We start from the raw sequence: 25,892 nt of genomic DNA, 5'->3' as shown, positions 1-25,892 counted from the left end.
CCACTCTAAATAGCCCAGATTCACCCTTGTAGTGAGGACTAGGTTGCTTCATGAACACTCTCATGTTACAAATAAAACCATGCTCTATATCTCTTCTTCTTTGCATATCCAAAGAGATGGTGGGCAGCATGAATAATCTCCAAGTCGTTGTCTCATTCCTTCTTGGTGTATCCATTTCCACTGCGTTTTGCTTCTTTTACCTATCTGCGGATTCGTGTGGAAGATCGTTAGAGCTATTCGCATGGAGCAATGGAACTAAGGTTACTTCTCCAGAGGTGGTAAGTGGAGATGTCAAAGGAACGAAATATATTACTCCTCTTGAAGAGATCATGTGAAGCTCTTCTTAATTCTTTTTAGATGCTCCTCCTTTGCTGTTTAGCTTCTGTAATATTTTCTCCTTCTTAACACTCGAAGTCCAAAGGAAGAACATTAAGTTTGGCATCAATGTGTAAGTTGGCTTGCTCAAAGTAATTTAGATCCTTAAATTCTTGATATCTGAATATTTAGATCTTTAAAAGTAGATTTGTTAAACCACCATGTTCTATCAACATTGCAAAGAATTCAGTTGTTAGATCTGATAAACTATATATAATAAACTGAATAGTTGTAAATAATTATATTGCGGTATTCATAATTTTTACATGTATCCACAGACAGAAACATCTCAAGACTTGCCCCTGCTACTGAAACAAGCAGCTATGGATGATAACACGGTCATAATGACCGTAATTAACGAAGCGTGGACAGCTCCAGATTCTCTTCTTGATCTCTTTCTCGAGAGTTTCCACACCGGCGATCGAATCGAGCATCTGCTAAAGCATCTGATCATTGTAGCAATGGATCCAAAGGCATTCGATAGGTGCAAGTCAGTGCACAATATTTGCTATTTCCTCAAGGTGGAAGGTGTTAACTTCACTGCAGAGCAACTCTTCATGAAAAAAGACTACCTTAAGATGATGTGGAGGAGGAACGAATTCCAGCAAAGTATTCTTCAGATGGGTTATAATTTCCTCTTCACAGTAAGCATTTACACTTGTAGAAAAGTTTCGCAATTTAGAATCCAGTACATCGGATATAGAGTACCAAAATCATTTCAATAAACTCTCAGCCTCAGAGACAGAACAGTTGGTTGCATGTTTTAGAATTAATCGACAAGAAAAATGAAAGGCTTGCTGTAAAGATAAAAGCTTAATGAATGTAGACTGTAGTAATATTAAGAGATGCTACTCTTGTGGACTTACCTCACTAATTAATCCTTATGATATAGGATGTGGATATCATATGGTTTCGAGATCCCTTCCTCGAAATCTCTGTGGCTGCGCATATAACAATCTCGAGCGACATCTTCTATGGTGATCCAAATGATTTAGGCAATCGTGCAAATGGAGGATTTCTCTACGCAAAGTCTTCGAGCAAGACGATCGAATTCTTCGATAACTGGTATTTAGCAAGAGAGAAGTATCCTGGCAAAAATGAGCAGGATATATTTGACTACATCAAGCATGAATTTTCTACCAAGTTCGACTTAAAGATACGGTTTCTGGACACAGCTTATATTGGTGGATTTTGTGACGCTAAGAAGGACTTCAGCAAGCTCTGCACCTTTCATGCAAACTGCCGTGTTGGTCTGAAGAGTAAGCTTCATGATCTGAGAGAGATTTTCGAGGAGTGGAAGAAGTACAAAGCTCAATTGGACGATAAATCTCTCAGTAAGAATTCGACAAATGCAAGTTAATATTTAGATCAAAACTTTAGATATGGAAAGATGTTAAACGATTTCATCAAACGTTCGCGCATAATAATTTATCTGAATGACCTGCCTCTATTGGCTGTGCAGCATTTGAGCATAAACAATATCATATCTAATAGCAGTGCTATCAAATGATGGTGTAATAATCCAAATCTTTCATCTTCTCAGTTATATATCATATATGTGCTTATTTTGGTTCATGTTCTTTCTTCTTCGAATAAGATTTTCTCCATGCATGCATAGTTTGTTTGATGCCATCTACTGCAACCAAAGTCAATTTAAGGTATCAGGAAGAAAAAAAAGTCATTCCTGGGAAACTTCTACTAGAATTGAGTCATTAATTTAGAATATTCCCCATGTTTAGAAAAACTATACGTAGAAAACACTAGATCAAAATGCCATATGCCAGCATCAATAAGATAGTATTGCTCCAAAACTTTTCTTCTAATTGCTCTATGATTGATTCTATAAAATATTCTTCAAAGGAAAAAGGACAAATAGTTCTCTCTCCTACATGTATGATTTCACACGTCATCTCCCCTTGATTATAACCAAACCCTTCAAAGTTTTCATATCCTCCATCTTAGAGTATTGCTCAGCCTTTTCACAGAGATACATGACCAATTACTCAGCAATATACTGCAGCTAAGTACAAAAATTAGAAAGATGGTTTCCATGACTATGCCATGCTTATACTCATGCTCAATGATTAGTTATTCCATCCATCTATATAATTTACATCTCGTTTGATCTTAGAGGCTAGGCTGACTCCCCTTTCTACTTTTAATTACTTTAACCTTAAAATCTTACTCATAATAACAAGACTCAGATGATAAATATTCATATGACATGGTTTTCAATAAATTCTTATCTTGACCATTGATAACCAAACCAAAGTTCCAAGTGAAGTGGGAAGATTAAAGCTAATTAATATCACTAGTTCTTTATTGGCCACATGGATCAGGAGCAAGTATACAAGTTGGGTGGACCCTCCTCATTAATGGACATGCGATAGCTGTTACTTGTGACTGCTTCTTCTGCGGCTTTAAATACTAAAAACAAGAAAAAAGATATCTTTCCGTCATCTTCCTCATCAGTAATTAGACATGATCATCGGGCGGGCCGGGCCAGATTCAGGTCGGGCTTTTCGGGCCAACCGGGCTTAAGCATTTGTTCACGGCCCGACCCACCAATAACTCGGGCCGGGCTAGAATAGTCTAGCCTGTTACCGCCCGTCGGCCCGTGAGAGATCGGGCTAGTCGGTCGGGCCGGGTCGGCCCAACCCACCAATCACTCGGCCCAACCCATATTTTAGCTATTTTTAGAATTTTTTTAACTATTAGCTCATTTTAAAAAAAATATTTATATTCCTCCATCTAAAAAAATTAAAATAAATTAAAAATTTTTAAAGGCGTGCTTAAAATAATGCGAAACGGTATAATACCAAAAAAAAATTTACTATAGCAGTGGTAAATTACTGTAGCAAACGTAAGGTACTGTAGCAATGGCCAGGCTACTGTAGCATAACGGACGGGCTTAGTTGCGGGCCAAACGGGCAGGCTTTCGGGCCGAGTCGGGCGGGCAAAGGGCTGGCCTGTGCCGCCTATGGGTAGTTCGGGCTCGGACCGGGTCGGGCCTAAACCGGGGGCCGGGCTCCGGTCCAAACCGGGCCGGGCACGGGCGGGCTGGGTCATTTGATCATGTCTATCAGTAATCATATCGTATGCACCTTTAAATGAGAAATGACTTATCCATAGTAGATCAAACTATACCAAAAGTATCTTTTCTATGATTAAGGTTTCAATATCACCTTGTCCATTTACTATAGATGTATATATATATATATATATATATATATATATATATATATATATATATACATATATATAGACCCCCTCCGTAGACTTTTGAAAAGCCTCAATCTATTAGTCTTTTATGAGTTCAAAATCACATGGTATAAATAGACTAAATTACTCTCGGTAAAAGTGAAAAAAAATTATGGGATAATTTTGCTCTCGCCTCCTTACTAAAACTAAGCTATATGAAAAAAACTTTGCTCTCTTCTTGCCCAAGTCATCTTTTACCCTAAGTTTTACGCTTCTTCATTCTGTCTCTTCGTTTCATTTTTTTTCTACATAGTTTCTAGTAAAAGCAATAGTAATACTAAATCAGACTCACTTGCATATGTATTTTGTCATTGTGGATTAAGAGTAGTTATTAGATCTCCGATTAATACTATCTAATGGTAGATATATAATTTTAATTTATCTATAATAAAACAATATTTTCTTCAACTACATAGGAATAGAAGAATAATTTTATGATATACAGTATAATAAAAAATTATATTACATCCATCTTAAAGGGCAGATAGAAATAAGCTTAAATCATAACCCAATTCAAAATATCTAGCTCCCGATGATTACATATCTTGTACTCTTTTATATCTCGTCAGCAAGTGTCAGCAAGTGGACCAAATACTCGTAATGTACTTCAATAATTCAACCTCAAATTAAGAGAAAGTTCGGCAAATATTATTATTTTTTTCTCTCATTCTTTTATTATTATTATTTTTTTAAGGATCTTATCACGACAATGGCTATGATTGTAGAGGGTTAATTAATTATTCAACAAAAATCATCCCCAAGTGGATGAATATATAGTTCATCAAGAACTAGTCCAACAAATCCATCCACAGGACTAAGAAGAAACTAAAGAAGAAGGTCTACTAATTAAAAAAAGAATTCCTGGCCCAAAAACTTGTTCCCATGAACAACTTGTTAATACTTTATGAGGATCTATTTTTTCTTTGCACGTGGAGCTTTCCTTTTCGTTAGCAACCTGTGGAAAAATTCAAGCAAGGACTCAGCAACCACTAACACCTGTCATTCAAGATTGATAGGCCGTCGCATGTACCTTATCCATTTGTTTCTAATAAAAAAATAAAGTTTTATTTCGTTAACTAACAAATATAAAGACTCAACTAGTTGATATAGCTACAGTGAAATATAGTAACTTTGATTATTAAAACTGTTTCATTTTGGTAAACAAATGACTAGTTTGGCCAAAAACTCAAAACCGAAGTGCAAAGTCATCCATGTATGTAGGCTGAGCTTTCTTCATGAACACACACTCTCATGTTATGAATAAAACCATGCTCTATATCTCTTCTTCTTTGCCAATCCAAAGGGATGGGGAATAGCAAGAGTAATCTCCAAATCGTTGTCTCGTTCCTTCTTGGTGCAACCATTTCCACTGCGTTTTTCTTATTTTACCTATCTGGGGATTCGTGCGGAAGATCGTTGGAGCTATTCTCATGGAACCATGGAACAAAGACTAATTCTCCAGAGGTGGTAAGTGGAGATGTCAAAGGAACAAAAGATATTGCTCCTCTTGCTCTTGAAGAGATCATGTGAAGCTCTTCTTAATTCTTTTTAGATGCTCCTCCTTTTCTGTTTAGCTTCTGTAATATTTTCTCCTTCTTAACACTAGAAGTCCAAAATAAGAACATAAGTTTGGCATGCTCAAGTAATTTAATTCTTGATAGTGGTTCAGATCCTTAAATAGATATCTGAATATTTGGATCTTTATAAGTAGATTTATGTAATATTTCTTAAACTACCATGTTCTACCAACATTTCAACGAATTCAGTTGTTAGATCTGATAATCTATATATGATAAACAAGCGATTGGTAGATAATTATAGTGCGGTATTCATTTTTATGAGTAGCATCATCATACAAGGCTTAATAATTTTTACATGTATCCACAGACAGAAACATCTCAAAACTTGCCCCTGCTACTGAAACAAGCAGCTACGGATAATAACACTGTCATAATGACCGTAATTAACGAAGCGTGGGCAGCTCCAAATTCTCTTCTTGATCTCTTTCTCGAGAGTTTTCACACCGGCGATCGAATTGAGCATCTGCTAAAGCATTTGATCATTGTAGCAATGGACCGAAAGGCATTTGATAGGTGCAAGTTAGTGCACAATATTTGCTATTTCCTCAAGGTGGAAGGTGTTAACTTCGCTGGAGAGCAACTCTTCATGAAGAAAGACTACCTTAAGATGATGTGGAGGAGGAACAAATTCCAGCAAAGTATTCTTCAGATGGGTTATAATTTTCTCTTCACGGTATGCATTTACACTTGCAGAAATTTTTCGCAATTTAGAATCCAGTACATTAGACACAGAGTACCAAAATCATTTCAGTAAACTCTCAGCCTCAGAGACAGAATAGTTGATTGCATGTTTTAGAATTAATCGACAAGAAAAATGAAAGGAGGCTTGTTGTAGACTTCAGAATAAGCATCATCTGTAAAGATAAAAGCATAATGAATGTAGACTGTAGTAATATTAAGAGATACTACTCTGCTGGACTTACCTCACTAATTGATCCTTATGATATAGGATGTGGATATCATATGGTTTCGAGATCCCTTCCTCGAAATCTCTGACGCTGCGCATATAGCAATCTCGAGCGACATCTTTAATGGGGATCCAAATGATTTAGGCAATCCTGCGAATGGAGGATTTCTCTACGCAAATTCTTCGAGCAAGACGATCGAATTTTTCAATAACTGGTACTTAGCAAGAGAGAAGTATCCTGGCAAAAATGAGCAGGATATATTTGACAACATCAAGCGTGAATTTTCTACTAAGTTCGACACAAAGATACAGTTTCTGGACACAGCTTATATTGGTGGATTTTGTGACCCTAAGAAAGACTTCAGCAAGCTCTGCACCTTTCATGCAAACTGCCGTGTTGGTCTGAAGAGTAAGCTTCATGATCTGAGAGAGATTTTTGAGGAGTGGAAGAAGTACAAAGCTCAATTGGAAGATAAATCTCTCAGTAAGAATTCGACAAATGCAAATTAAAATTTAGATCAGAACTGTAGATATCAAAGATCTTAAACTATTTCATCAGACTTTCGCCCACAGTAATTTATCTGAACAGAACATTTGATCTATATGACCTGCCTCTATTGGCTGTGCAGCATTTGAACATAAACAATATCATATCTAATAGCAGTGCTAACATATGATGGTGTAATAATCCAATTCTTTCATCTTAGCAGGTATATATCATATAGCGCTTATTTTGGTTCATGTTCTTTCTTCTTCAAATAAAATGTTCTCCATGCATGCATAGTTTGTTTGATGCCATCTACTGCAACCCAATTTAAGGTATCAGGAAAAAAAAACTCATTCCTGGGAAACTTCCTACTAGAATAGAGTCATTAGTTTAGAATATTCCACATGTTTAGAAAAATTCTATGTGGAAAGCACTAGATCAAATTGCCATATGCTAACATCAATAAGATAGTATTGCTCCAAAACTTTTCTTCTAAATTGCTCTATGATTGATTCTATAAAATATCCTGCAAAAAAAAAAAAAAGACACATAATTCTCCCTCCTACATGTATGAATTTCATACATCATCTCCCTTTAATTATAACCAAACCCTTCAAACTTTTCATATCCTTAAACAAACAAGAAGCTAGATGTGTTAGTTGTTACCTCCATCTTAGAGTATTGCTAAGCCTTTCACAAAGATACATGACCAATTACTCAGCAATGTACTGCAGCTTGGTTATAAATCAGAAAGATTGTTTTCATTACTAAGCCATGCTTATACTTATGCTCACTTATAAGAATAAAAGTTTAGTTATTCTATCCATCTATTTAACTTACCTCTTGTTAGATCTAAGAGTCTGACTCACCTTTCTACTTTTAATTACTTTAACCTTAAAATCTTACTCATAACAATAAGACTCAAATGATAAATATTCATATGACAGGGTTTGCAATAAATTCTTATTTTGACCACTCAAACCAAACCAAAGTTTCAAGTGAAGTGGGAAGATATATGTCTATCAGTAATCTGAGATAAAAATAGAGAAACAAATGTCAAGATTAAAAAGAAGAAGAAGCTAATTTACATCACTGGTTCTTGCTTGGCCACATAACATGGATCATAAAGAACAAGTATACAAATTAATTGGGTGGACCTTCCTCATTGATACAAGTCCACATGCTATAGCTGTTACTTGTGAGTGCTTCTTTTGCGGCTTTAAATACTAAAAACAAAAGATATATTTCTTTGGCATCTTCTTTAGGTTTCTAATTTTCTATGCACAACAACCTAAAAGCTTCCATGTTCAATGCACCTTTAAATTACAACTGATTTATTCACAGCAGATCCAACTATACCAAAAGTTTCTTTGATACAATCAGTAAATTGTTATACAATTAGATAAAATTGGTCTCTTCTCACATGATTGTCATATAATTAATTTAATTATTTTACTTGTAATTTATAGTTGAAAAAAAATTAAGGATAAGATGATAGATGTTTGCCAGAGATATTGACACAGGAAATCTAGCTTTTGATGATTACCTCATGACTACTGTAGATCTGGCAAGTAGTAAGCACACATCTACAGTTCCAAAACTGAAAGAAAAAATAAATAAAAATGGGGCTGCTCTGCCACTGTCCACTGACAAGCGAAGGACCACGGCAAATCCTGTGCCAACGGGTGGTAGAACTAGAAGGGATCGAAGTGCAAGACAACAGTAGAGAAGAGGCGATGGCTATAGATAAGAAAAATAAGGACAAACAATTATAAGTGTGGTGGGTGAAGAGTAACGACGAAGACCAAGGGGTGCAGGAACGGGGAGTCGAAGCATGAAGAGGAAGGAAGCGATGCCTTCATGGAGGTTGAAGATGATGAAGCTGACAATGATTAGGAGATGGGAGAAGAGAAGGGAGAAACATTTCCACCCTTGACCACTAGGCGAGGAGAGGAGAGGAAAAGAAACAGGAGAGATATTTGATAATTAAAAGAGATAAAAATATCATCAAAAATAAATAAAAGAGTCCAATAGTTTAATAAATTTAACTATAATTAACCCCACGAAATTTTGCACACTAAGACTAGTCTACCCATCATATTAATGGTGCGTAATGATCCTTTTTACGAAAGAAAGTAAATTGATGTACGTCTTATCTTTCTAAATTCAACATTGATATTGATATTGATATTGATATTGATATTTATGCACCGCAATTTATTTATTTTCTGAACAGAAATAACATTTCACGTCCTACTTTTATAAGAATTTATACCAGACCTGATGGAAAAAGATATTAACATAGATTTTTGAAGGACACCCTCTATCAGAATAACTAAGATATTTAAACAACAATTAGCATGTGACCTTGAGAGATGCAGTTTGATTATTAAAATATTATTATTCTTATTATTTAATACCTCTCGTTAACTTTGGTTTATGTTTTCTTTAGAATAAGATCTCCTCCAAATAACACATACTAAAATATACAAACAAATCGTAATTTACAAAACTAAAGGGTGCGAATTGTAAAACTCCTAGTCTTTCATATCCTGTCGGCAAGGGGGACCAGAGACTCATAATGTACTTCAATCATGCAGCTCTCAAATATATATTTAATTTTTTAGGGATCCTATCATGACATTGTTTATGATTGGAGAGGGTTAGTTAATTATTCATCAAAATTTATCACCAAATGGACGAATATATGATTGATGAATACGGCCAGCCAACCAACCTAGTCATCAAGAACAAGTCTAACAAATCCACCCACAGGACCAAGAAGAACATCTGCTAATTGAAAATTTTACTGGCCCACAAACTTGTTCCCATGAACAACTTGCTAATAGTTTGAGAATCTCCTCTTTGCTTGTGGAGCTTTCCTTTCCAATGGCAACCTTTGAGAAAAGTAATTCAAAGACTCACCTACCACTGCACCTCTCATTCCAGATTGATAGGCCCATCGCTGTATACTATGCGTTGGTTTCTGATAAGATACTCAATATATACTATTTCATGTTGGAATTTATAATATAAAAATTATTATTGCCTATCAAACTTGAGCTTTTAGATTCCCAGGTGAATTAATGAGTTGATTGTTTTCTAAATGAAGAGTTTAATTAAAAATAGCAATAATATTAGGTGCTAAGATGATTGATTAGTGTAGCTCACTGGTGGAAAAATGGGGTGTAAATATAATAAACACATAATAGAGGGTGTGGCATGAAAAGTTTCCCTTCAAGAGAAAGCCTAAATAGTCCCCCAGGATCCTTCTCTCCTCCCAAAAAAGAAAGACTCGCCAAGCTCAGAAGTCATGGTGTCCAAGGTGATGGGGGACATGAACAACCTGCAACCTCTGATCTCCTTCCTTCTTGGGGCAGCCCTGGCTACTGCTTGCTTGCTGTTTTACCTCTCTGCAGACCCAAGAGGGAGGTCGATGGAGATCTCTGCTTGGAGTAATGGAACCCAGAGGGGTTTCATTGAAGAGGTTACCACTGGAACCAAGGTGGATTCTGCTCCAGTTGTTAACAAGACAAGGTTGGCTTCTGCAGCTAAAGAGGTATCATTCTCTCTCTTTCTCTCTCTTTATGAAATTACTTTTTGCTACAATTTGTTGCTTGGTTTTTGCTCTGATAGAAGGATTGAAAGAATTTATGCTTCAAATGAGTAATAAATAAATAAATAAATAAATAAACAGTTTCAGATTAACTTCCCATGGAATTGGCATCTCAGCGAAGGTTTAGGTAGAACAAAGTTTAGATTTTTAAGTAGAAATCGCGGAGAATGAAATATATAATAAAATAAAAAGATCGGAAATTTATTACTCAATTGAGGAAAGTTTACGACCGTACCTTTAATTAGGCCATGGTGACTATCAATATTTAATGAACCAATATATATATATATATATGTACGTGTGTTTGTGTGTGTATGTTCCAAAGATCAACCAAAAATTGTTTATATAATTAAGCCAGTTACTGTAGCAATTTCGTTTTTTGTTTTTTAAAAATCCCATCCAAAATCATACTCTGGTTTCATATTCCTTCCTTCTCCGGATCTTTGGGATGTCAAAAATCATCTCAAAGAACAAAACGTTTGTTGGTAAACTTTTCCATGGAATCGGTCATGACCCAATTCCAAGTGCTGTTTTTCTCACTAAAATAATTCAACTCTTCTCATAGTTCTGCTAAGATAAACTGCATTACCAACAATCTTAGTTCCTTCAAACAGCTGTTTAACCTTAATCTGTGCACCATATGATGCTAGTTGGTTTGAAAACGAATAAGAGATTCATTTTTCCATTATACCGAACCAAGTTCTTTCCTTGTACTAACAGAAGAGTTCAGCGGAAGAACTAGCCCAGCTGCTAAAAGATGTGGCGACGGAAGACAAGACAGTCATTTTGACTGAAATTAATGAAGCATGGTCAGAACCAAATTCCCTGGTCGACCTCTTTCTGGAGAGCTTCCATGTTGGTGAACAGACAGAACATCTGTTAGATCATCTGCTGATCATAGCCATGGACCCAAAGGCTTTCGAAAGATGCAAAGTCGTGCATCGTCACTGCTACTTCCTTAAGACAGAGGGTATCAGCTATAATACTGAGCAGGTATACAATACCAAAGACTACCTTGACATGATGTGGGGCAGGAATATGTTCCAACAAAGTATTCTAGAGATGGGATACAACTTCCTTTTCACGGTATGCATCACCCTCTTGTTTACATTCCAATCGTACTGTTTTCTTTTCTTTTCGGTAAGGGGAAGAAACCCAAAATTTACTTCTTTCATCAGGAGATTGATATTATGTTACATCCACAAGTTGCACAACTATGAAAAAAACAATAGCATTTTAATACGTTTACTAGGGTATAGAAGTGCCAACTTCTTGAAATATTTGAAAGCATGTCACAGTACCTGCTTAAGCTTTATGGTGAATCAACACGGTTCTGAGATCCCTTGCGACACATGGAAATAGAATTTGGTGTATGAGTTCTTCATTGTTAGAGATTGTTGTTCTCTGATAAATATTACCTCTTTTGTGGCAGGATGTGGACATTATGTGGCTCCGAGATCCCTTGCGACGCATAGCTATCACCTCTGACATTGCAATATCCAGTGATTTCTTCTTTGGGGATGAAGATAGTATGAGGAACTTCCCCAATGGAGGATTTTTATATGCCAAGTCGTCTAACAAGACAATAGAATTCTACAAGAATTGGCAACTGGCCAGGGAGAGATTTCCGGGGAAGCACGAGCAGCATATCTTCAATCAAATCAAAGGTGAATTCTCCGCTAGATTTCAAGTAAGGATACAGTTCTTGGACACAGCCTACTGCACTGGATTTTGTCAACTAAGCAAGGATCTGAACAAGGTCACCACTATCCATGCAAACTGTTGTGTTGGTCTAGGAGCTAAGCTTCATGACTTGAAAAATGTCTTGGAGGACTGGAAAGCCTACAAGGCTGGAACTCCTGAGGAGAGAATAAGTGGGAAATACCAATGGAGAGTACCAGGAATTTGTATTCATTAATAAGTCTTTCGTCACATTTACATTCTTTTTGCTGGAAGATAGGCTTCTTAGCTTTCCTTTTAGCAGTTAGGGACAATAATTTGATGCAACAGCAATTCATACTTGTCTAAAGTCTACATACTTCATATTCTCATTCTAGTACTATACAAACAGCTATACGACTTGATCTATGTGTGCTTCACAACATAATGACATGTTGGATTTTTTGTTTGTTGTTGGTATGTGACATCTATATTTTAGAACTTTGTGGAAAACGTCTTGTTTTTGACCATGCTATGGTTTCACCAATCAAAATTGTGTGATATGATCTGCGGTTGATCTTTAGATTCATGTGCTTCTCTTCTCAATATAGATCAAGGCAGACCTAACAAACCAGGATTAGCTTAAAAAAACATTGGACTTACAGATCAGTAGATTGGGCGTTAAACCCTATAATTTGGTACGACACGTAATAGTAATATATATATCCATTTGGTAAGAAGAAGAAATATATTCTATTCCTTTATTATAATTCCTCTCCTTTTCCTCTTCCTCTTCCTCTCCATTCAACGGTTACTTTTCTATAATACTTCTCCTTCTCCTCCTCCTTTCTCCATCTAGACAACCAGACAACAACCTTGGTATTCAAAAATGGCGAAAGAGATGAAGAACTTTCAGCCAATGGTCTCCATCCTTCTCTGTGCAGCCACGGCCACTGTAATTATACTCTTCTACCTGTCTGCAAACTCTGATATGTTTGTTTGGAACAGCCCCGCTCAGACGATTCCTAGTCATGTTCAAGATGTCAACAGAACAAAGATTATGGATCCTGTAATTGAGGTTGTGTTACATGTTCTATACGTCATTTTTTAAAACAAATTCTGAACTCTGTTCATGTTTAGTATGCACTTTTCACGATAAATTTTTTGTTTGTTATCTACAGACAGAATTCCAGGACCTTCTTCCTTTGCTAGAAAGAGCGGCCATGGATGACAAAACAGTCATCCTGACAGAGGTCAATGAAGCATGGGCTGCACCGAATTCGCTCCTCGACACCTTTCTCGAGAGTTTCCGCATCGGTGAACGGATTGGGCATCTTTTGAAGCATGTAATTGTTATAGCGATGGACGCAAAAGCTTTCGATCGATGCAAGTCCCTTCACTCTCACTGTTACATGCTTAATGTGAAAGGTATCAATTTAAATTCTGAGAAGTTGTTCATGAGTAAAGACTTCCTTGAATTGGTTTGGAGCAAGGTCAGGCTTCAGCAATCTGTTCTAGAGCTTGGATACAACTTTCTTTACTCGGTGAGCATGTCCTAAACTTAAATTTAACGAAAATGTTGTTACACAGATTAAGCAACTCCTCTGTTAATTGCAATTACTATGATTGAGAACAGGACATATTATGATTCTTGTTCATTTTAGAACAATTTTTTAACAGAATTTTCTTACAACAAATAAATTATCAACTCACAAAGCAGGTTCACCTCAATCTTGCTTCTGCTAGATAGATTTTAGTCTCTGTTTTCTTCTCAGATTAAAATGATCAACCTTGAACGCAGGACGTGGATGTTGTGTGGTTTCGCAGTCCCTTTCAACACATCAATGCCAACTCTGACATTGTGTTATCTTGTGATAAATTCTTCGGTAATCCTGAAGATCTCTGGAATTTTCCAAACACGGGATTCATATACATGAAGTCTAATAGAAAGAACATTGAAGCACTCAAGTACTGGAATCAAGCAAGGAAGAAATTTCCAACTCTCAATGAACAACGTGTTTTTAACGAGATTAAGCGTGAAATCGCATCGCAGCTACAAGTGAGAATGCAGTTTGTGGACAGTGCTGTTTTTGGTGGCTTTTGTGATCCTGCCAGAGATTTAAACAAGATTTGCACGATGCACGCAGCTTGTTGCGTCGGTGTTGGAGCTAAGCTTCATGATCTGCGGAGTGTTCTTGATGACTGGAGGAAGTATACCGCATTACCTGTGGAGGAGAGGGAGAAAGGAGGATTTACATGGACAGTTCCAGGCATATGTATTCACTGAAATGATAGCATGATACTATGTTAAAGTTTGAATTATGTCATGAAGTAGGCCTGATCAATTTAAATTTTTGGCTTCAAGCCCATATGAATATGAATTCTTTCACACTTTTTGAGTAACACCAATCTCATATGAATCCCTGTGGAACAAAAACTCGAGTGTTCAATTATTTTGTACGCCTTCAATCCGATAAATTTCCTGAATCAGCAGATCAGAAAAGTTTTTCATTCTGGTATTTGTTTGCAAATCTGTGGATGTGAAAACTAACTTCACTGTGTCAATTGACATCAGAACCACTCTTCCCTACATCACCATCTCTTCCTCCCTTTCATTAACACACAGCACCTTTACTCCATCCTTCCCATCCACTAAATAGTTAAAACAGGAGCCCTATTATTGCTAGTCTTATACCAAATTTAAAAATAGGATTCCACCAATTCCTAAGACTGACCCAACTACACAAGCACGAGGTAATATGGACAGCTATTAGTTTCGATCTCATAACTTTGAAGTGGTCCACTGCCAATTAACACATAATGACAACCAATAAAAAATACCAGTGTAAACGAATGCATTAAAATATAAAGAATTTGCAATCGTTTGAAGGTAGCAGCATCATGTTCAGAAACCATCAAAATATTATTACACATGAGGAGATTCATGATCAGATCTCCCTTCTTCTAATTGTATTATAATCCATTGGAACTGTTGATCGTTAATGCTCCCAATAGTTAACAATAATTGACCTTATGACTTTACTATGATAAACAGGAGTAAGTGGGGGGCTTGGAAGCCATGTGTCCTTGTTAAGTATCTGAATATATAATTAGATCTGTATGAGAGTTGCTTACTCCGGCACTCTACAAGCTTAGCAGAGAGGGGAGGAAGATGAGTAGCAAAATGAACAACCTTCATCCTATGATGTCTTTTCTTCTTGGTGCAGCTGTAGCAACGGTTTGCATACTGTTTTACGTATCTGCAGACACAAGTAGGAGATCATTGGATATATTGGCATGGAGCAATGCAACTCAGATAACTACCATTCCTAGTAATAAGGTCTTGTATACTATTTGAATGTCTTTACGCTTTTTTTTTTTAAACCTTCAGATCGAGTTTTCTTTATTTTGGTTATACTCAGATTTCTCTGTATTCGTGGTGAAGTATTCTTAGATTTATTTGTATGCTTGCAAGTTTGCTGAAAAAGTTATTTACTCAAGTTCAAACTCCTCTAAATTCAGAGCATAAATGGATATATTTAAAAAAAAAATACTGTCACTATAGCTTCAAATACTTAGGTTCCATCTCAACCTAGAAGTATTTAGCTATTCAAATTTCACTTGTTACGCAGACAACATTTGAAGACTTGGCCCCGTTGCTAAGAAGAGCAGCTAACGAAGACAACACAGTCATTCTGACCTCTATAAACCAAGCATGGGCTGCGCCGAATTCTCTCCTCGATGTCTTTCTCGAGAGTTTTCATATTGGCGAAAACATTGAGCATCTATTGAACCATATGATTATCATGTGTGTGGATCCAAAGGCATATGAGAGATGCAAGTCTGTTCATCCTAACTGCTATTTCCTTAAGGTAGAAGGTGTTGACTTTACTTCTGAGAAGGTGTATATGAGCAAGGACTACATTGAATTGGTTTGGACAAAGCTCAAACTTCAGCGGCGCGTCCTCGAACTTGGATACAACTTTCTTTTCACGGTACGTAAATCTCTGACCATAGATTTACTTTTTGTATGATACTCTGAAAAATCCTACATGATATCACTATGCTGAAAAGAGAAACATTTAATCTAAACATCTATGAAGCTAGAAATAATTCATGGATGTTTTAATCTTGTGCAGGATGTTGATATTGTGTGGTTCCGCAATCCCTTTCGCCACATCAGTGTCTATGCAGATATAACAACATCAAGTGATATGTTTCTTGGTGATCCTGACTACCTCTTCAATTTTCCGAATACGGGATTTATATATGTCAAGTCCTCTGAAAAGACTATTGAGGCGCTCAAGTTCTGGCATGAAGCTAGGGAGAGATATCCTGCTACACATGAGCAGAACATCTTTAATGAAATCAAGAAGGAACTCGTCGATCGGTTTCAAGTAAAAATTCAGTATCTTGACACAGCTTATTCTGGTGCATTCTGTAACTACGGCAAGGACCTGAACAAGATCTGCACAATGCACGCGAGTTGCTGCGTTGGCCTTGGAAACAAGATCCATGATCTGAGAAATCTTCTAAATGACTGGAGAAATTTCACTGCTCTCCCTCTGGAACAGAAGAGAAATGGAAAATTCTCATGGAGAGTTCCAGGCAAATGTATTCATTGAGAATATATACATATATAATATCTTATGAAATTTGTTTGGGTTATGAAGCAACTAGCTGAAGTGGTATATGTAGAAACTTATTCTTTTCACTTGATCTTCTTGATGTAATATGTGAGAGCATACAGTGTTTTCTACCAAGTTATGTTCTTGGTTTTTTATATGTTTATTTGTATTTTGTGTGATGATCACTCATATTATGTTGAAAAGAAACCTAATGAGAGAATATAGATTAATTTTACAAGTATAGACTTTGTTTTCATAATGTCCTAATCATGCTAGAACAAAGAGAAAGTTACCAAAGAAAAAACAATAATCCAAGTTGGAATCTTTAAAGTTGGCAGGGCTGCCATATTATCTAACAGTTAAAGAGTAGAATTTTAAACGAAATCAGCTGGTTTGATGAATCATAGATTGCGAAGTGCCCAACTGCAGAAAATTCCTGCAATGCAGGCTGCAAATCGTCTGCTGCCTGATACCAAGGTCAATGAAGGATTCATCAGGTTTCAATGGTGGAAGAGTATTAGTCAAAATAATAATAATAGTGGAAGAGTGCATCTCCACCCAAACATTTAATACTAGGGGCGCAAACCAATAAACTGGTCGGTTGAATGACTTCTAGAAAGAGGCCAAGATTAAAATAGTTTAATTTGCTTTCTTCTACTCTTCAACTTCCAATTACTACAGACAGATTCAATGAAAAAAAAAAGGAAATTAAAAGGTATTGCAGTCCTTGTTATAAGATACATTGGGCTTAGTTGGCGTGAACTAATATATGTTAAATTTTTTAAGCAAAGTTTTTATTACTCCTTGTTATAATAAGATCATCTCCTTTTGCCTCTCTCAATGTCATCAAGATGGCGAGTGACATGTGTAAACTTAGACCCATGTTCCCTCTTCTTCTCTGGGTAACCATAGCCATCTTTATGATACTCTTCTATCTGTCCACAAACCCAGGTGGAAGATCTTCAGAGATATTGACTTTGGGTAATGAAATCCACACGATCACTATTCATCAAAAGGTTAATGAAACAAGGAAGATTCGCGCCAAGGAGGTTAATATCACAATGGCATCTCCTACCATTGAGGTTATGTTGCACCATTTTTTTTTTTTTTTTTGAACAAAAAAAGAGAAAAATTTGCATCATGTTCTTTTTTTTAAGATTCCATTTGTTCAGAATTTATCATTACAGTCTAATTATAAATCCATGTTTGGCTCTTGTCGTTTTGAATTTTAGTCTTCATAATTTTAACACAACAAGATCAATTACTGAAAGAAGCTTGTACTCTTGGCATGCATCAAACAGGGGGAGTTTCAGGACTTTCTGTCATTGGTGAGAAGAGTGGCCATGGATGACAACACTGTCATCCTGACAGAGGTCAACGAAGCGTTTGCGGCACCGGGATCCCTCCTCGACGCCTTCCTCGAGAGTTTTCGCGTCGGTAAAGATATCCAGCACCTTCTAAATCACTTAATCATCGTTGCGATGGACGTAAAAGCATTCGATCGATGCAAGTCCTTGCATCCTCACTGCTACTTGCTCAAGATACCTGGTGTCAGCTTGAATTCTGAGAAGGTGTTCATGTCCAAGGACTACATTGAATTGGTGTGGACAAAGGTCAAGCTTCAGAGACTTATCATAGAGTCTGGATACAACTTTCTCTTCACAGTATGTATCATCATCACAGATCCCTGGCCTTTAAAGAGACTTAACTTTATATTCTTGGATCAAAATGATGATCAATCACCCTTAAATTTCTTTCAGGATGTGGATATCATGTGGTTTCGCAATCCGTTGCGGTACATCAGTGTCTATGCTGATCTAACATTAGCTAGTGATAATTTCACTGGGGACCCTGAAGACTGGAAGAACAATGCTCCAAATACAGGGCTAGTCTATATAAAATCTACTAAGAAGAATGCTGAGATGCTCAAGTACTGGCATCGAGCGAGGGAAAGATTTCCTCCTATCAATGAGCAGCTTGTGTTTGACTACATCAAGCATGAGCTTGTTGGTATGTTCAACTTAAGGATTCAATTTGTAGACACAGCTTATTGGGGTGGATTTTGCCAGCCTAAGAAGGACTTCAACAAGATATGCACCTTCCATGGCACTTGCATCATCGGCCTGGAAGCTAAGCTTCACTACCTAAGGATTGTTCTTGAGGAATGGAAAAGATTTATTGCTTCGTCTGCGAGTAATTTTCCGGGATCCTGAAATGTATTCAATTCCTGGTCATAAGCTCTGTTCATGAGTAATTTTGTTTTAAGTAGATTGAGTAAACAGAAAAGTGTAATCTTATTTGAAGTTTCTCTGTAAACGATGCCTTGATCACTATGTAAGAGCAAGTCAAACTTGTATTTTAATCCTGGATGAGCCCATAATCTGCTCAAATGATGACACTAATGAGTTTTACAAGTACACAAAGAATATGTAACTGAGTATTGTTGACATATTACTCGAGAATTTTTGCATCGGAGCAAATATCAAACACCTCCCCAACTCATTTATAATACAATAATTTGATTATGACCCAATAATATAATAATAACTTATTTATAATTCGCGTAACTTGTTGAATAAATAATTTGTACTTATATTTTTAATAGAAAGATATTCAACTTTACTCATCAACCAATGGACATTAATGTTCGTGTTTCATCAAGAGCTTAACCCCTCTACGGTCCACACACCAAGTTACAATTATTAGTTTAACTGTTAATAGGGTTGTGGTGGTATTATTAAACGTTTTAAATTCGAAGTAAGCCAAACGAAGTGAACTGTCATTCGTCCTTCTTTTCTTTATGATTCCCTTTCATATGTCTGATGGCGTGTAATATAGAGTATAAATACTCCATAACTTTTGTCGGATGATGGTATTCTTGCCAAACTACCCACTAGCAGATCGATGCCATTGCCCAAATAATTGATGCATGCAAGCTTAAAGAAAGCTTGCAACTCATCAAAAGACTTCATTATTCCGTACTTGCCATGATACCAAGGCCATGGATTTTTCCAACACCGACGCTTGCTCTCTTTTCATTTATATTTTCTGTTTCGCACTCTCTCCTCCTGCTCTGCTGCAATGCAACACAACCTGAGTCCTTTGCCTTTTTTTTTGGTTGTTGTTGTCAAACTCTTACATCTCTCTCTCTCTCTTTTGTTTTCAATAGCTTTTATATAACACTTTGGATTAACTTAATTAACTATTTTTAAACAAGAGATATCAACAAGTTAATATCAGTTAATGGTCATCTTATACATGTAGGGTGTTGTTTCAAAATTTCCCTTAGTAATTGGTAGATCCAGAGCCCCTCTTTACCCTCCGGGTGAAGATTAATTGGTTCTCTTAATTCAAAGTGATCGATACACTATTATGGAAACAGCCAGCTTATAATAATGTGGGTCATCGAATGCCAGCCATGACAAAGGACTACAAACTGGTGAGGAAGAAGCTAGAAAGTATGGTCAAACAGGAAAAAAAGATTGGCCTGCAGAAGGTTTCTGCATATATTTTTTGTTAATATTCTAATAAATTACAAAACCATGATAAAGTTACTATGAATCATGATTCATGCGACCTAGAGGTTGGTTTGCATTGAATGGGATACGTAAGTTCAACATCTATATATATATATATATATTGGCAATATAGGTAGTTATTTGCAAAATCCCCTTCTCTTCATTAATTGAGGATCATCAAAATGTCCGACAGTCTCCCGAGTGTGCCATTGACGATATGACGTGCCATCTACGTCCTTCCAAATTCCCAGAACGCGACAAGCCATCTCGGGATGCCTAAAGTTGTTCTGGAGATCTCCAAATAAACGTATACGTGTCTTCAAATAATAAAATGGTGGAAAAAATATGTAATGTTCTTTCCTGGGAGAGAGGACCAAGGAATACCAATAGTTAGCAACACATGGTAGGGACCAACTACTCCAGAGTTCTGCTGCATTTGCTAAAGATTACTATTATTCCTCCCCTCGTCCTCTTCTTCTCTCTGTTCACAAAGCTAAGTGATCACTACTATAACTCCTCTCCCTCCTCTGCCTCTGCCTCTGCCTCTTCCTCTTCTTCTTCCTCTTGATGCGTCCAATTCAACAACACGGTTAGGTTTTCGACGATGACGACCGACCTGAAGAACATTCAGCCTAAGTTCTCCGTTCTTCTCTGGGCCGCCACCGCCACCGTCATCCTACTCTTCTACATCTCCGCGCGGCCGCGAAGAGTATCTTCAGAGATATCAGCCTGGAGCAACGGAATAGACGTCGCTGTTTCTACTCCTTCTCAGCATGTTAATACGACCCATAAAGTGGAATATCCTCCCAATGAGGAGGTACTTGATCTTCTTTAGATTTAACTCCATTTCTACTACTTTTGGTGCTAAAAGTATTTCATTTCATTTAATTTAATTTAACTTGGCAATTAGTGCATTTCCAGATTGTTTCCAGTACTCCTGCTCAACAAGTGAACATAACACAGAAGATTGTTTCTAGTTCTCCTGCTCAACAAGTGAACATAACACAGCAGATTGTTTCTAGTACTCCTGCTCAACAAGTGAACATAACGCAGAAGATTATTTCTAGTACTCCTGCTCAACAAGTGAACATAACACAGAAGATTGGTTCTAGTACTCTTGCTGACCAACAAGTTAACATAAAGCAGAAGATTGTTTCGAGTACTCCTGATCAAGATGTTAAAGTAACAAAGGAGAGAGCTCCTATCATCAGTGAGGTCAATACACTTAATTTTTTCGCTCCTTCTTCTCTTATATATACATATATATTTCATTTATCTTATAGATAGTTGGTGTATGTTGCCAAATTAAAGGCAATTCAGGACCTTCGTTGGTTACTGAGAAGAGCCGCCATGGATGACAAGACGGTCATCCTCACCGAGGTGAACGAGGCGTGGGCGGCGCCTAACTCGCTCCTCGACGCCTTCTTTGAGAGCTTTCGCATCGGCGAAGGGACCGCGCATCTTCTCCAGCATGTAATCATCGTCGCGATGGACCCAAAGGCGTTCGCACAGTGCAAGTTGGTTCATCCTCACTGCTACATGCTCAGGGTTGAAGGTGTCAACTTAACTTCTGAGAAGACGTTTGGAAGCAAAGACTTCCTTGAACTGGTGTGGACTAAGGTCAAGCTTCAGCAATCTATTCTACAGCTTGGGTACAACTTCCTCTTCACGGTAAGAATAGATTAAAACAACAAGTAAACGAATCCGTGCGATAGAGGGTTGTTGGATCTGACTAAAATGATATTCGATATCTTGATTGACTGTAGGACCTGGATGTCATGTGGTTTCGCAATCCCTTTCAGATCATAGAGCCCTCGACAGACTTCATGTTATCCTGCGACGTGTTCTTGGGGAACGCCGAGGATGTCCGGAATTATCCCAACACCGGATTCCTCTACATGAAGTCAAACAAGAAGGACATCAAGGTGCTCAAGTACTGGAACAAAGCAAGAAAGCAATATCCAACAATGAACGAGCAGAACGTTTTCAACAAAATTAAGCACGAGCTCGTAGCTAAGATTCCAGTTAAGATGCAGTTCGTGGACACTAAATACTTGGGTGGATTTTGCAACTACGGGAAGGACTTGAACGAGATCAGAACGATGCATTCGAATTGCTGCGTCGGCCTTCACGCTAAGCTTCATGATCTGCATATGATTCTGGATGAATGGAAGAACTACACAGCGTTGCCAGTGGCGGAGAGAGAGAAAGGAGGATTTACGTGGAGAGTTCCAGGTGGCATATGTATCCATTGAATGATTTATTTGCATTGTTTGGATTAGAAATGAGTTAGCTATCGGAATAAGGAAAGAGAAATAACAGACATATACCTAAAGATCGATGCAAACTTATTGTAAATTTTGAATGATAGTTATATATATATATATATATTCTTTCCTACTCTTCTTCTCTATCTTATGTTTTTACGGTGAAGAGAAATCTAATGGTTGATATACTCAAGAGTATAATAGGAACGCTGAAAGACAACTACATTAGTTTGGAAAAGAGGACAAAAATGCCTAATTGGATACCCGCTGCATCCCTACATAATAAATCTATTGAAAGAGCAAGGGAAGAATCCACCCACAGATTCCTCAAGGTTAGCTTAGCACACAGATTGGATTGGCTTTACTAAAAGAATGGTAAATAATAGAAACATATAAAACCTTACTTCTTGAGGTGAAGAAAATATTATGCTTCAAATGCCAAGGTCATTTTTCGTATTTATGTTTGAGCCTCATATTTTTAGATTTTATTCTAAAATACAACTCATGCTATACAAATATAGAGTATTTTGTTAGAATCAAGCTTAATTTTATAAAAAAAAGTACTATTTAATAGATATACTCTTCTGCCGATGTCTTCTGGTTATATAACTTGGAGCATTATATAAGAATAAAGTCCAAAATATAGGATTCAAAAATATAAATACTAAAAAAGAAATTAAGTAATGAATGAGCATTTGTAAATATAGAGTGGTAAATGGAATTTTCCGAAAGAACAAATCTCACCTGTTGCTTGGGTTCTTTTGGAAGCTAGTTTACGTAGTAGCCCTAGACTAGAAGTTGACCCGATTCAAGTCCGACTATTAGATATACATCAATGTTGTTGGTTTGATTCTTTGTCTCTATCTTTCCTTTTTCTCAAAGTAATTGATATTTATCCAATCAGTTAGATTGATGTGTTTCAACGTACAAATACAACGAATGGTGGAATCCTAGAGATTTTTTTTTTTCTTTTTGTGAGGGGAATTCCATAGTCAAGTTAATTTATTAAATTTTAAGAGTTACATTAATACAGCTATTACCTTTCAAGAGTTATATCAATATAATCTGATACACAAAGAAGAGAAATAATAGAACAACAGTTTTTGATACAAATCTCACACTTGGCCTACGATAGATATTAGCAATTTAAAAAAGAGCATTAAACCCAGAGCATAATACAAAATTAAAATACTGCTACTATGAATGGGTCCCAAACCCTTTCCCTGTCTAGAGTAGCCTCACCTACCCGGCATGGCGACAGCAATAGGTAGATGGGTAGCAATGAGCGAGAGAGATTAGTAGCGGTGAATCAACTACTGTTGCAATAGATTAAGCGAAGAAGGGGAAAGAAAAAGTGGGAGAGATGCAACGGCTGATCTGCGTCCTCTGAGAGGGAAGGAGGTGGAAGGGCGGTATGGCTAGATCAGTCAAGGGGAGCTTTAAGGGGCAAGTGCAACAAACTTAGATCTAGGAAGGGTGAGGAGAAGAGCTTGAAGTAGAGCAACGACAAAGAAGGAGACGATGACGGCAACATCGAGGGGATTTCATGCGGCAATGAAGAGCGATTGTGGGAAGTAGCGACAGTGACCATAATGATGAGCAATTGGGAGTACCAGCGGCATGTTGAGAGGGAAAGATGCCTATGCTAGGAGAGGAAAGATAGAAACTAGGGTTCTCCCCTCCTCTTGCCTATGCTAGGGGAGGCAAGCGAAAAATACCTCGCCGGGCCGACGCAAGGGAAAGTAGACAAATATCACATTAATTTACATTGAAATCACGTTCTGCATTAGAATGATTTTAGCGTTTGATCAACCAGTCACACCTCATCAAATGATCCGGATCACGACACGAAACCCAATGAAAAGAAAACACACTCCATGTGTAAATTAAGATGCCTCCAAGATTTTTACAGAATTTATTCGCAGAGACAAAATCGTACCAACTCTTTGTTAGGGAATAATGTCATATGACAATAGTAAATACTAATAAGTTATTATCTTCGATATTGAAATATGTCTTGGTTGATTGTCCTCACATTTAAGGGTGTAACGACTAACGAGCTGAGCTTCTATCAAACTTGAATTGAAATTAATTTCAAATCTAATTATAAATTTAAGTATAAATTAAAATAATACTTACTTGAGCTAATTTTAAGTTTAAATTTAAATGAGTCATTAATAAGAAATTTTGACGAAATTCGTCCACCTCCCATATATAAGGTGTAAGTCAATGGTGAAGATATAAGCATTAATATAGTAATATTATGAGTCTTTAGATCTTAATCTAAAGGTTTATATTAGTCATATGTATTATATATTATATAGTATTATACTTTTTAAGTTTTATCAACCGAGCTTGATTGAGTCGGCTTATAATCAAGCTCGGCTCAAAATTAATTTCAAATCTATTATACAAATTAAGCTTAATTGAGTCATAGCAAGATGAGCGCAATTATTTTGATAGCCCTAATCACATTGATGAAATGCCATAATTAGAAATCATTGCATTATATATATATATAAATCTAGCTCACTACTGTTAAGAAATAAAATTGAGATTACTACTAGTGGTTAGAATTTTAATCCCACTTGGACATAGAAGAATTTTCTGTGACTTGACTTTAACCAAACTATTCCGAGGGTTGACATATAACATATGAGATCTTGAATGATGGAAAACATTAAATTAAGATTAAAAAAATAAAACAAAATTTGTATTTAATACACTATTTTTTTTAACCTATTAGTAATTTATACCATATATTTTTAATATTAGCAAATCAAGCCCTTTGTTTTATCAAACTTATGCAGTAAATATTTGGATGTTAAATACGTTAATTGAATTTAACCAAACTCATAAGTCAACTTAACTACACTAAGTATATTACTGAATCCAAAATATCCTACTTACCAACTCAAAAAATTTACCCAAGTTAAAGAACATAAGAGAAAGAGGAGAAGATTACATTTTAACTTTGTAATGGGATCCAAATTACCACATTTTGCTTTGAGATTTGAGGTTGGAGGAGAAAAAATTGAATCTCATTGTGCTCAAATAAGAAGATATAAATAGTTTTTATATTTAAAAAAATAATGGTACATTTGCAGTGGACGAAATATTTCCCTCTGCCCAAACGTGAGTGTTAACGTGTTTTCTCCAAATATTTGACTAAAGTGCAAGTGTAAACTATTAATATGTGAAATAGACGGTGTTACATACAAATTTCTCTAGAAAAATAAAATATTTAAAAAGATTAGTTTGAGAAAAAAAAAAAGATATTTGGGCTATTTAGATATATTTATTAACTTTAAAATCCATCAATTAGGAATTTCATAAATATTTCTTACAGTTCAATTACGAAGCTAATTTTGAACGAGGTCAATGATTTAAACTAACAATTACAATATTTAAAAGGGTGCAACGAGGATTACCAAGAGGAAAGGGGACATGTTCATCACCACGAGTAGACTATAGACCTTGCCAACCTCGTGAGCACACCTTCATTTTTCAATAGGGAGTAATAGTCTTCCCTACAACTACATATATGATAGCATCTTCCATGTAACAGCTGTTATAATTAATTTTTTATCTTGC

General features: G+C 36.5%; 8 protein-coding genes and 1 long non-coding RNA gene across 10 annotated transcripts in view; 8 read left to right on the top strand and 1 right to left on the bottom strand.

Annotated features, from left to right (window-relative positions):
* The window catches only part of LOC140773139 (UPF0235 protein At5g63440), a 63,998-nt gene that overhangs the window by 24,850 nt on the left and 13,256 nt on the right, over positions 1 to 25,892 (top strand). The gene's annotated exons all lie outside the window — the stretch shown is intronic.
* LOC140774692 (uncharacterized protein At4g15970-like) lies at positions 153 to 1,753 on the top strand. The gene is made up of 3 exons (XM_073117781.1): positions 153 to 278; positions 654 to 1,019; positions 1,268 to 1,753. Exons 2-3 carry the CDS (start codon positions 699 to 701, stop codon positions 1,733 to 1,735), a joined length of 789 nt encoding a protein of 262 aa, XP_072973882.1. The 5' UTR covers positions 153 to 278; positions 654 to 698; the 3' UTR covers positions 1,736 to 1,753.
* Positions 4,794 to 8,169, top strand: LOC140773655 (uncharacterized protein At4g15970-like). The gene is made up of 3 exons (XM_073116337.1): positions 4,794 to 5,103; positions 5,524 to 5,889; positions 6,166 to 8,169. The coding sequence occupies exons 1-3, from the start codon at positions 4,942 to 4,944 to the stop codon at positions 6,631 to 6,633; spliced, it is 996 nt and encodes a 331-aa protein (XP_072972438.1). The 5' UTR covers positions 4,794 to 4,941; the 3' UTR covers positions 6,634 to 8,169.
* Positions 5,441 to 6,280, bottom strand: LOC140773656 (uncharacterized). Its single transcript, XR_012106502.1, has 2 exons — positions 6,140 to 6,280; positions 5,441 to 6,070 (listed from the first exon to the last, which is right to left on the bottom strand). It is a non-coding gene; the product is annotated as an uncharacterized lncRNA (long non-coding RNA).
* Positions 9,881 to 12,365, top strand: LOC140774577 (uncharacterized protein At4g15970-like). The gene is made up of 3 exons (XM_073117617.1): positions 9,881 to 10,169; positions 10,947 to 11,312; positions 11,659 to 12,365. Exons 1-3 carry the CDS (start codon positions 9,924 to 9,926, stop codon positions 12,142 to 12,144), a joined length of 1,098 nt encoding a protein of 365 aa, XP_072973718.1. The 5' UTR covers positions 9,881 to 9,923; the 3' UTR covers positions 12,145 to 12,365.
* On the top strand, positions 12,502 to 14,396 carry LOC140774578 (uncharacterized protein At4g15970-like). The gene is made up of 3 exons (XM_073117618.1): positions 12,502 to 12,963; positions 13,067 to 13,429; positions 13,687 to 14,396. Exons 1-3 carry the CDS (start codon positions 12,775 to 12,777, stop codon positions 14,170 to 14,172), a joined length of 1,038 nt encoding a protein of 345 aa, XP_072973719.1. The 5' UTR covers positions 12,502 to 12,774; the 3' UTR covers positions 14,173 to 14,396.
* LOC140774413 (uncharacterized protein At4g15970-like) lies at positions 15,001 to 16,754 on the top strand. Its single transcript, XM_073117406.1, has 3 exons — positions 15,001 to 15,225; positions 15,518 to 15,880; positions 16,025 to 16,754. Exons 1-3 carry the CDS (start codon positions 15,058 to 15,060, stop codon positions 16,508 to 16,510), a joined length of 1,017 nt encoding a protein of 338 aa, XP_072973507.1. The 5' UTR covers positions 15,001 to 15,057; the 3' UTR covers positions 16,511 to 16,754.
* On the top strand, positions 17,378 to 18,904 carry LOC140774461 (uncharacterized protein At4g15970-like). Of its 2 annotated transcripts, none has more exons than XM_073117469.1 (3): positions 17,378 to 17,562; positions 17,815 to 18,177; positions 18,274 to 18,904. In XM_073117469.1, exons 1-3 carry the CDS (start codon positions 17,395 to 17,397, stop codon positions 18,724 to 18,726), a joined length of 984 nt encoding a protein of 327 aa, XP_072973570.1. In that variant the 5' UTR covers positions 17,378 to 17,394; the 3' UTR covers positions 18,727 to 18,904. The 2 variants fall into 2 exon arrangements, with proteins under 2 accessions (XP_072973570.1, XP_072973568.1); XM_073117467.1 differs by having other exon boundaries at positions 17,378 to 17,595.
* LOC140774270 (uncharacterized protein At4g15970-like) lies at positions 20,415 to 22,414 on the top strand. The gene is made up of 4 exons (XM_073117193.1): positions 20,415 to 20,848; positions 20,953 to 21,246; positions 21,343 to 21,702; positions 21,798 to 22,414. The coding sequence occupies exons 1-4, from the start codon at positions 20,636 to 20,638 to the stop codon at positions 22,284 to 22,286; spliced, it is 1,356 nt and encodes a 451-aa protein (XP_072973294.1). The 5' UTR covers positions 20,415 to 20,635; the 3' UTR covers positions 22,287 to 22,414.

Source organism: Typha angustifolia, chromosome 13 (assembly GCF_048772165.1).
Source record: "Typha angustifolia cultivar Huaian chromosome 13, ASM4877216v1, whole genome shotgun sequence".
Classification (NCBI taxonomy): domain Eukaryota; kingdom Viridiplantae; phylum Streptophyta; class Magnoliopsida; order Poales; family Typhaceae; genus Typha; species Typha angustifolia.
This window is presented reverse-complemented; position numbering and strand designations above follow the sequence as displayed.

Excerpts from the sequence above, each read along its gene's own strand:
- LOC140773655 (XM_073116337.1), top strand. The coding sequence starts at position 4,942 with ATGGGGAATAGCAAGAGTAATCTCCAAATCGTTGTCTCGTTCCTTCTT. Across the intron at positions 5,104-5,523 it reads AGACTAATTCTCCAGAGGTG|ACAGAAACATCTCAAAACTT; the intron begins GTAAGTGGAGAT and ends ATGTATCCACAG. Across the intron at positions 5,890-6,165 it reads GTTATAATTTTCTCTTCACG|GATGTGGATATCATATGGTT; the intron begins GTATGCATTTAC and ends CTTATGATATAG.
- LOC140774413 (XM_073117406.1), top strand. The coding sequence starts at position 15,058 with ATGAGTAGCAAAATGAACAACCTTCATCCTATGATGTCTTTTCTTCTT. Across the intron at positions 15,226-15,517 it reads CTACCATTCCTAGTAATAAG|ACAACATTTGAAGACTTGGC; the intron begins GTCTTGTATACT and ends CTTGTTACGCAG. Across the intron at positions 15,881-16,024 it reads GATACAACTTTCTTTTCACG|GATGTTGATATTGTGTGGTT; the intron begins GTACGTAAATCT and ends AATCTTGTGCAG.
- LOC140774461 (XM_073117467.1), top strand. The coding sequence starts at position 17,395 with ATGTTCCCTCTTCTTCTCTGGGTAACCATAGCCATCTTTATGATACTC. Across the intron at positions 17,596-17,814 it reads TGGCATCTCCTACCATTGAG|GGGGAGTTTCAGGACTTTCT; the intron begins GTTATGTTGCAC and ends TGCATCAAACAG. Across the intron at positions 18,178-18,273 it reads GATACAACTTTCTCTTCACA|GATGTGGATATCATGTGGTT; the intron begins GTATGTATCATC and ends AATTTCTTTCAG.
- LOC140774692 (XM_073117781.1), top strand. The coding sequence starts at position 699 with ATGGATGATAACACGGTCATAATGACCGTAATTAACGAAGCGTGGACA. Across the intron at positions 1,020-1,267 it reads GTTATAATTTCCTCTTCACA|GATGTGGATATCATATGGTT; the intron begins GTAAGCATTTAC and ends CTTATGATATAG.
- LOC140774270 (XM_073117193.1), top strand. The coding sequence starts at position 20,636 with ATGACGACCGACCTGAAGAACATTCAGCCTAAGTTCTCCGTTCTTCTC. Across the intron at positions 21,247-21,342 it reads GAGCTCCTATCATCAGTGAG|GCAATTCAGGACCTTCGTTG; the intron begins GTCAATACACTT and ends GCCAAATTAAAG. Across the intron at positions 21,703-21,797 it reads GGTACAACTTCCTCTTCACG|GACCTGGATGTCATGTGGTT; the intron begins GTAAGAATAGAT and ends GATTGACTGTAG.
- LOC140774577 (XM_073117617.1), top strand. The coding sequence starts at position 9,924 with ATGGTGTCCAAGGTGATGGGGGACATGAACAACCTGCAACCTCTGATC. Across the intron at positions 10,170-10,946 it reads TGGCTTCTGCAGCTAAAGAG|AAGAGTTCAGCGGAAGAACT; the intron begins GTATCATTCTCT and ends TTGTACTAACAG. Across the intron at positions 11,313-11,658 it reads GATACAACTTCCTTTTCACG|GATGTGGACATTATGTGGCT; the intron begins GTATGCATCACC and ends CTTTTGTGGCAG.
- LOC140774578 (XM_073117618.1), top strand. The coding sequence starts at position 12,775 with ATGGCGAAAGAGATGAAGAACTTTCAGCCAATGGTCTCCATCCTTCTC. Across the intron at positions 12,964-13,066 it reads TTATGGATCCTGTAATTGAG|ACAGAATTCCAGGACCTTCT; the intron begins GTTGTGTTACAT and ends TGTTATCTACAG. Across the intron at positions 13,430-13,686 it reads GATACAACTTTCTTTACTCG|GACGTGGATGTTGTGTGGTT; the intron begins GTGAGCATGTCC and ends CCTTGAACGCAG.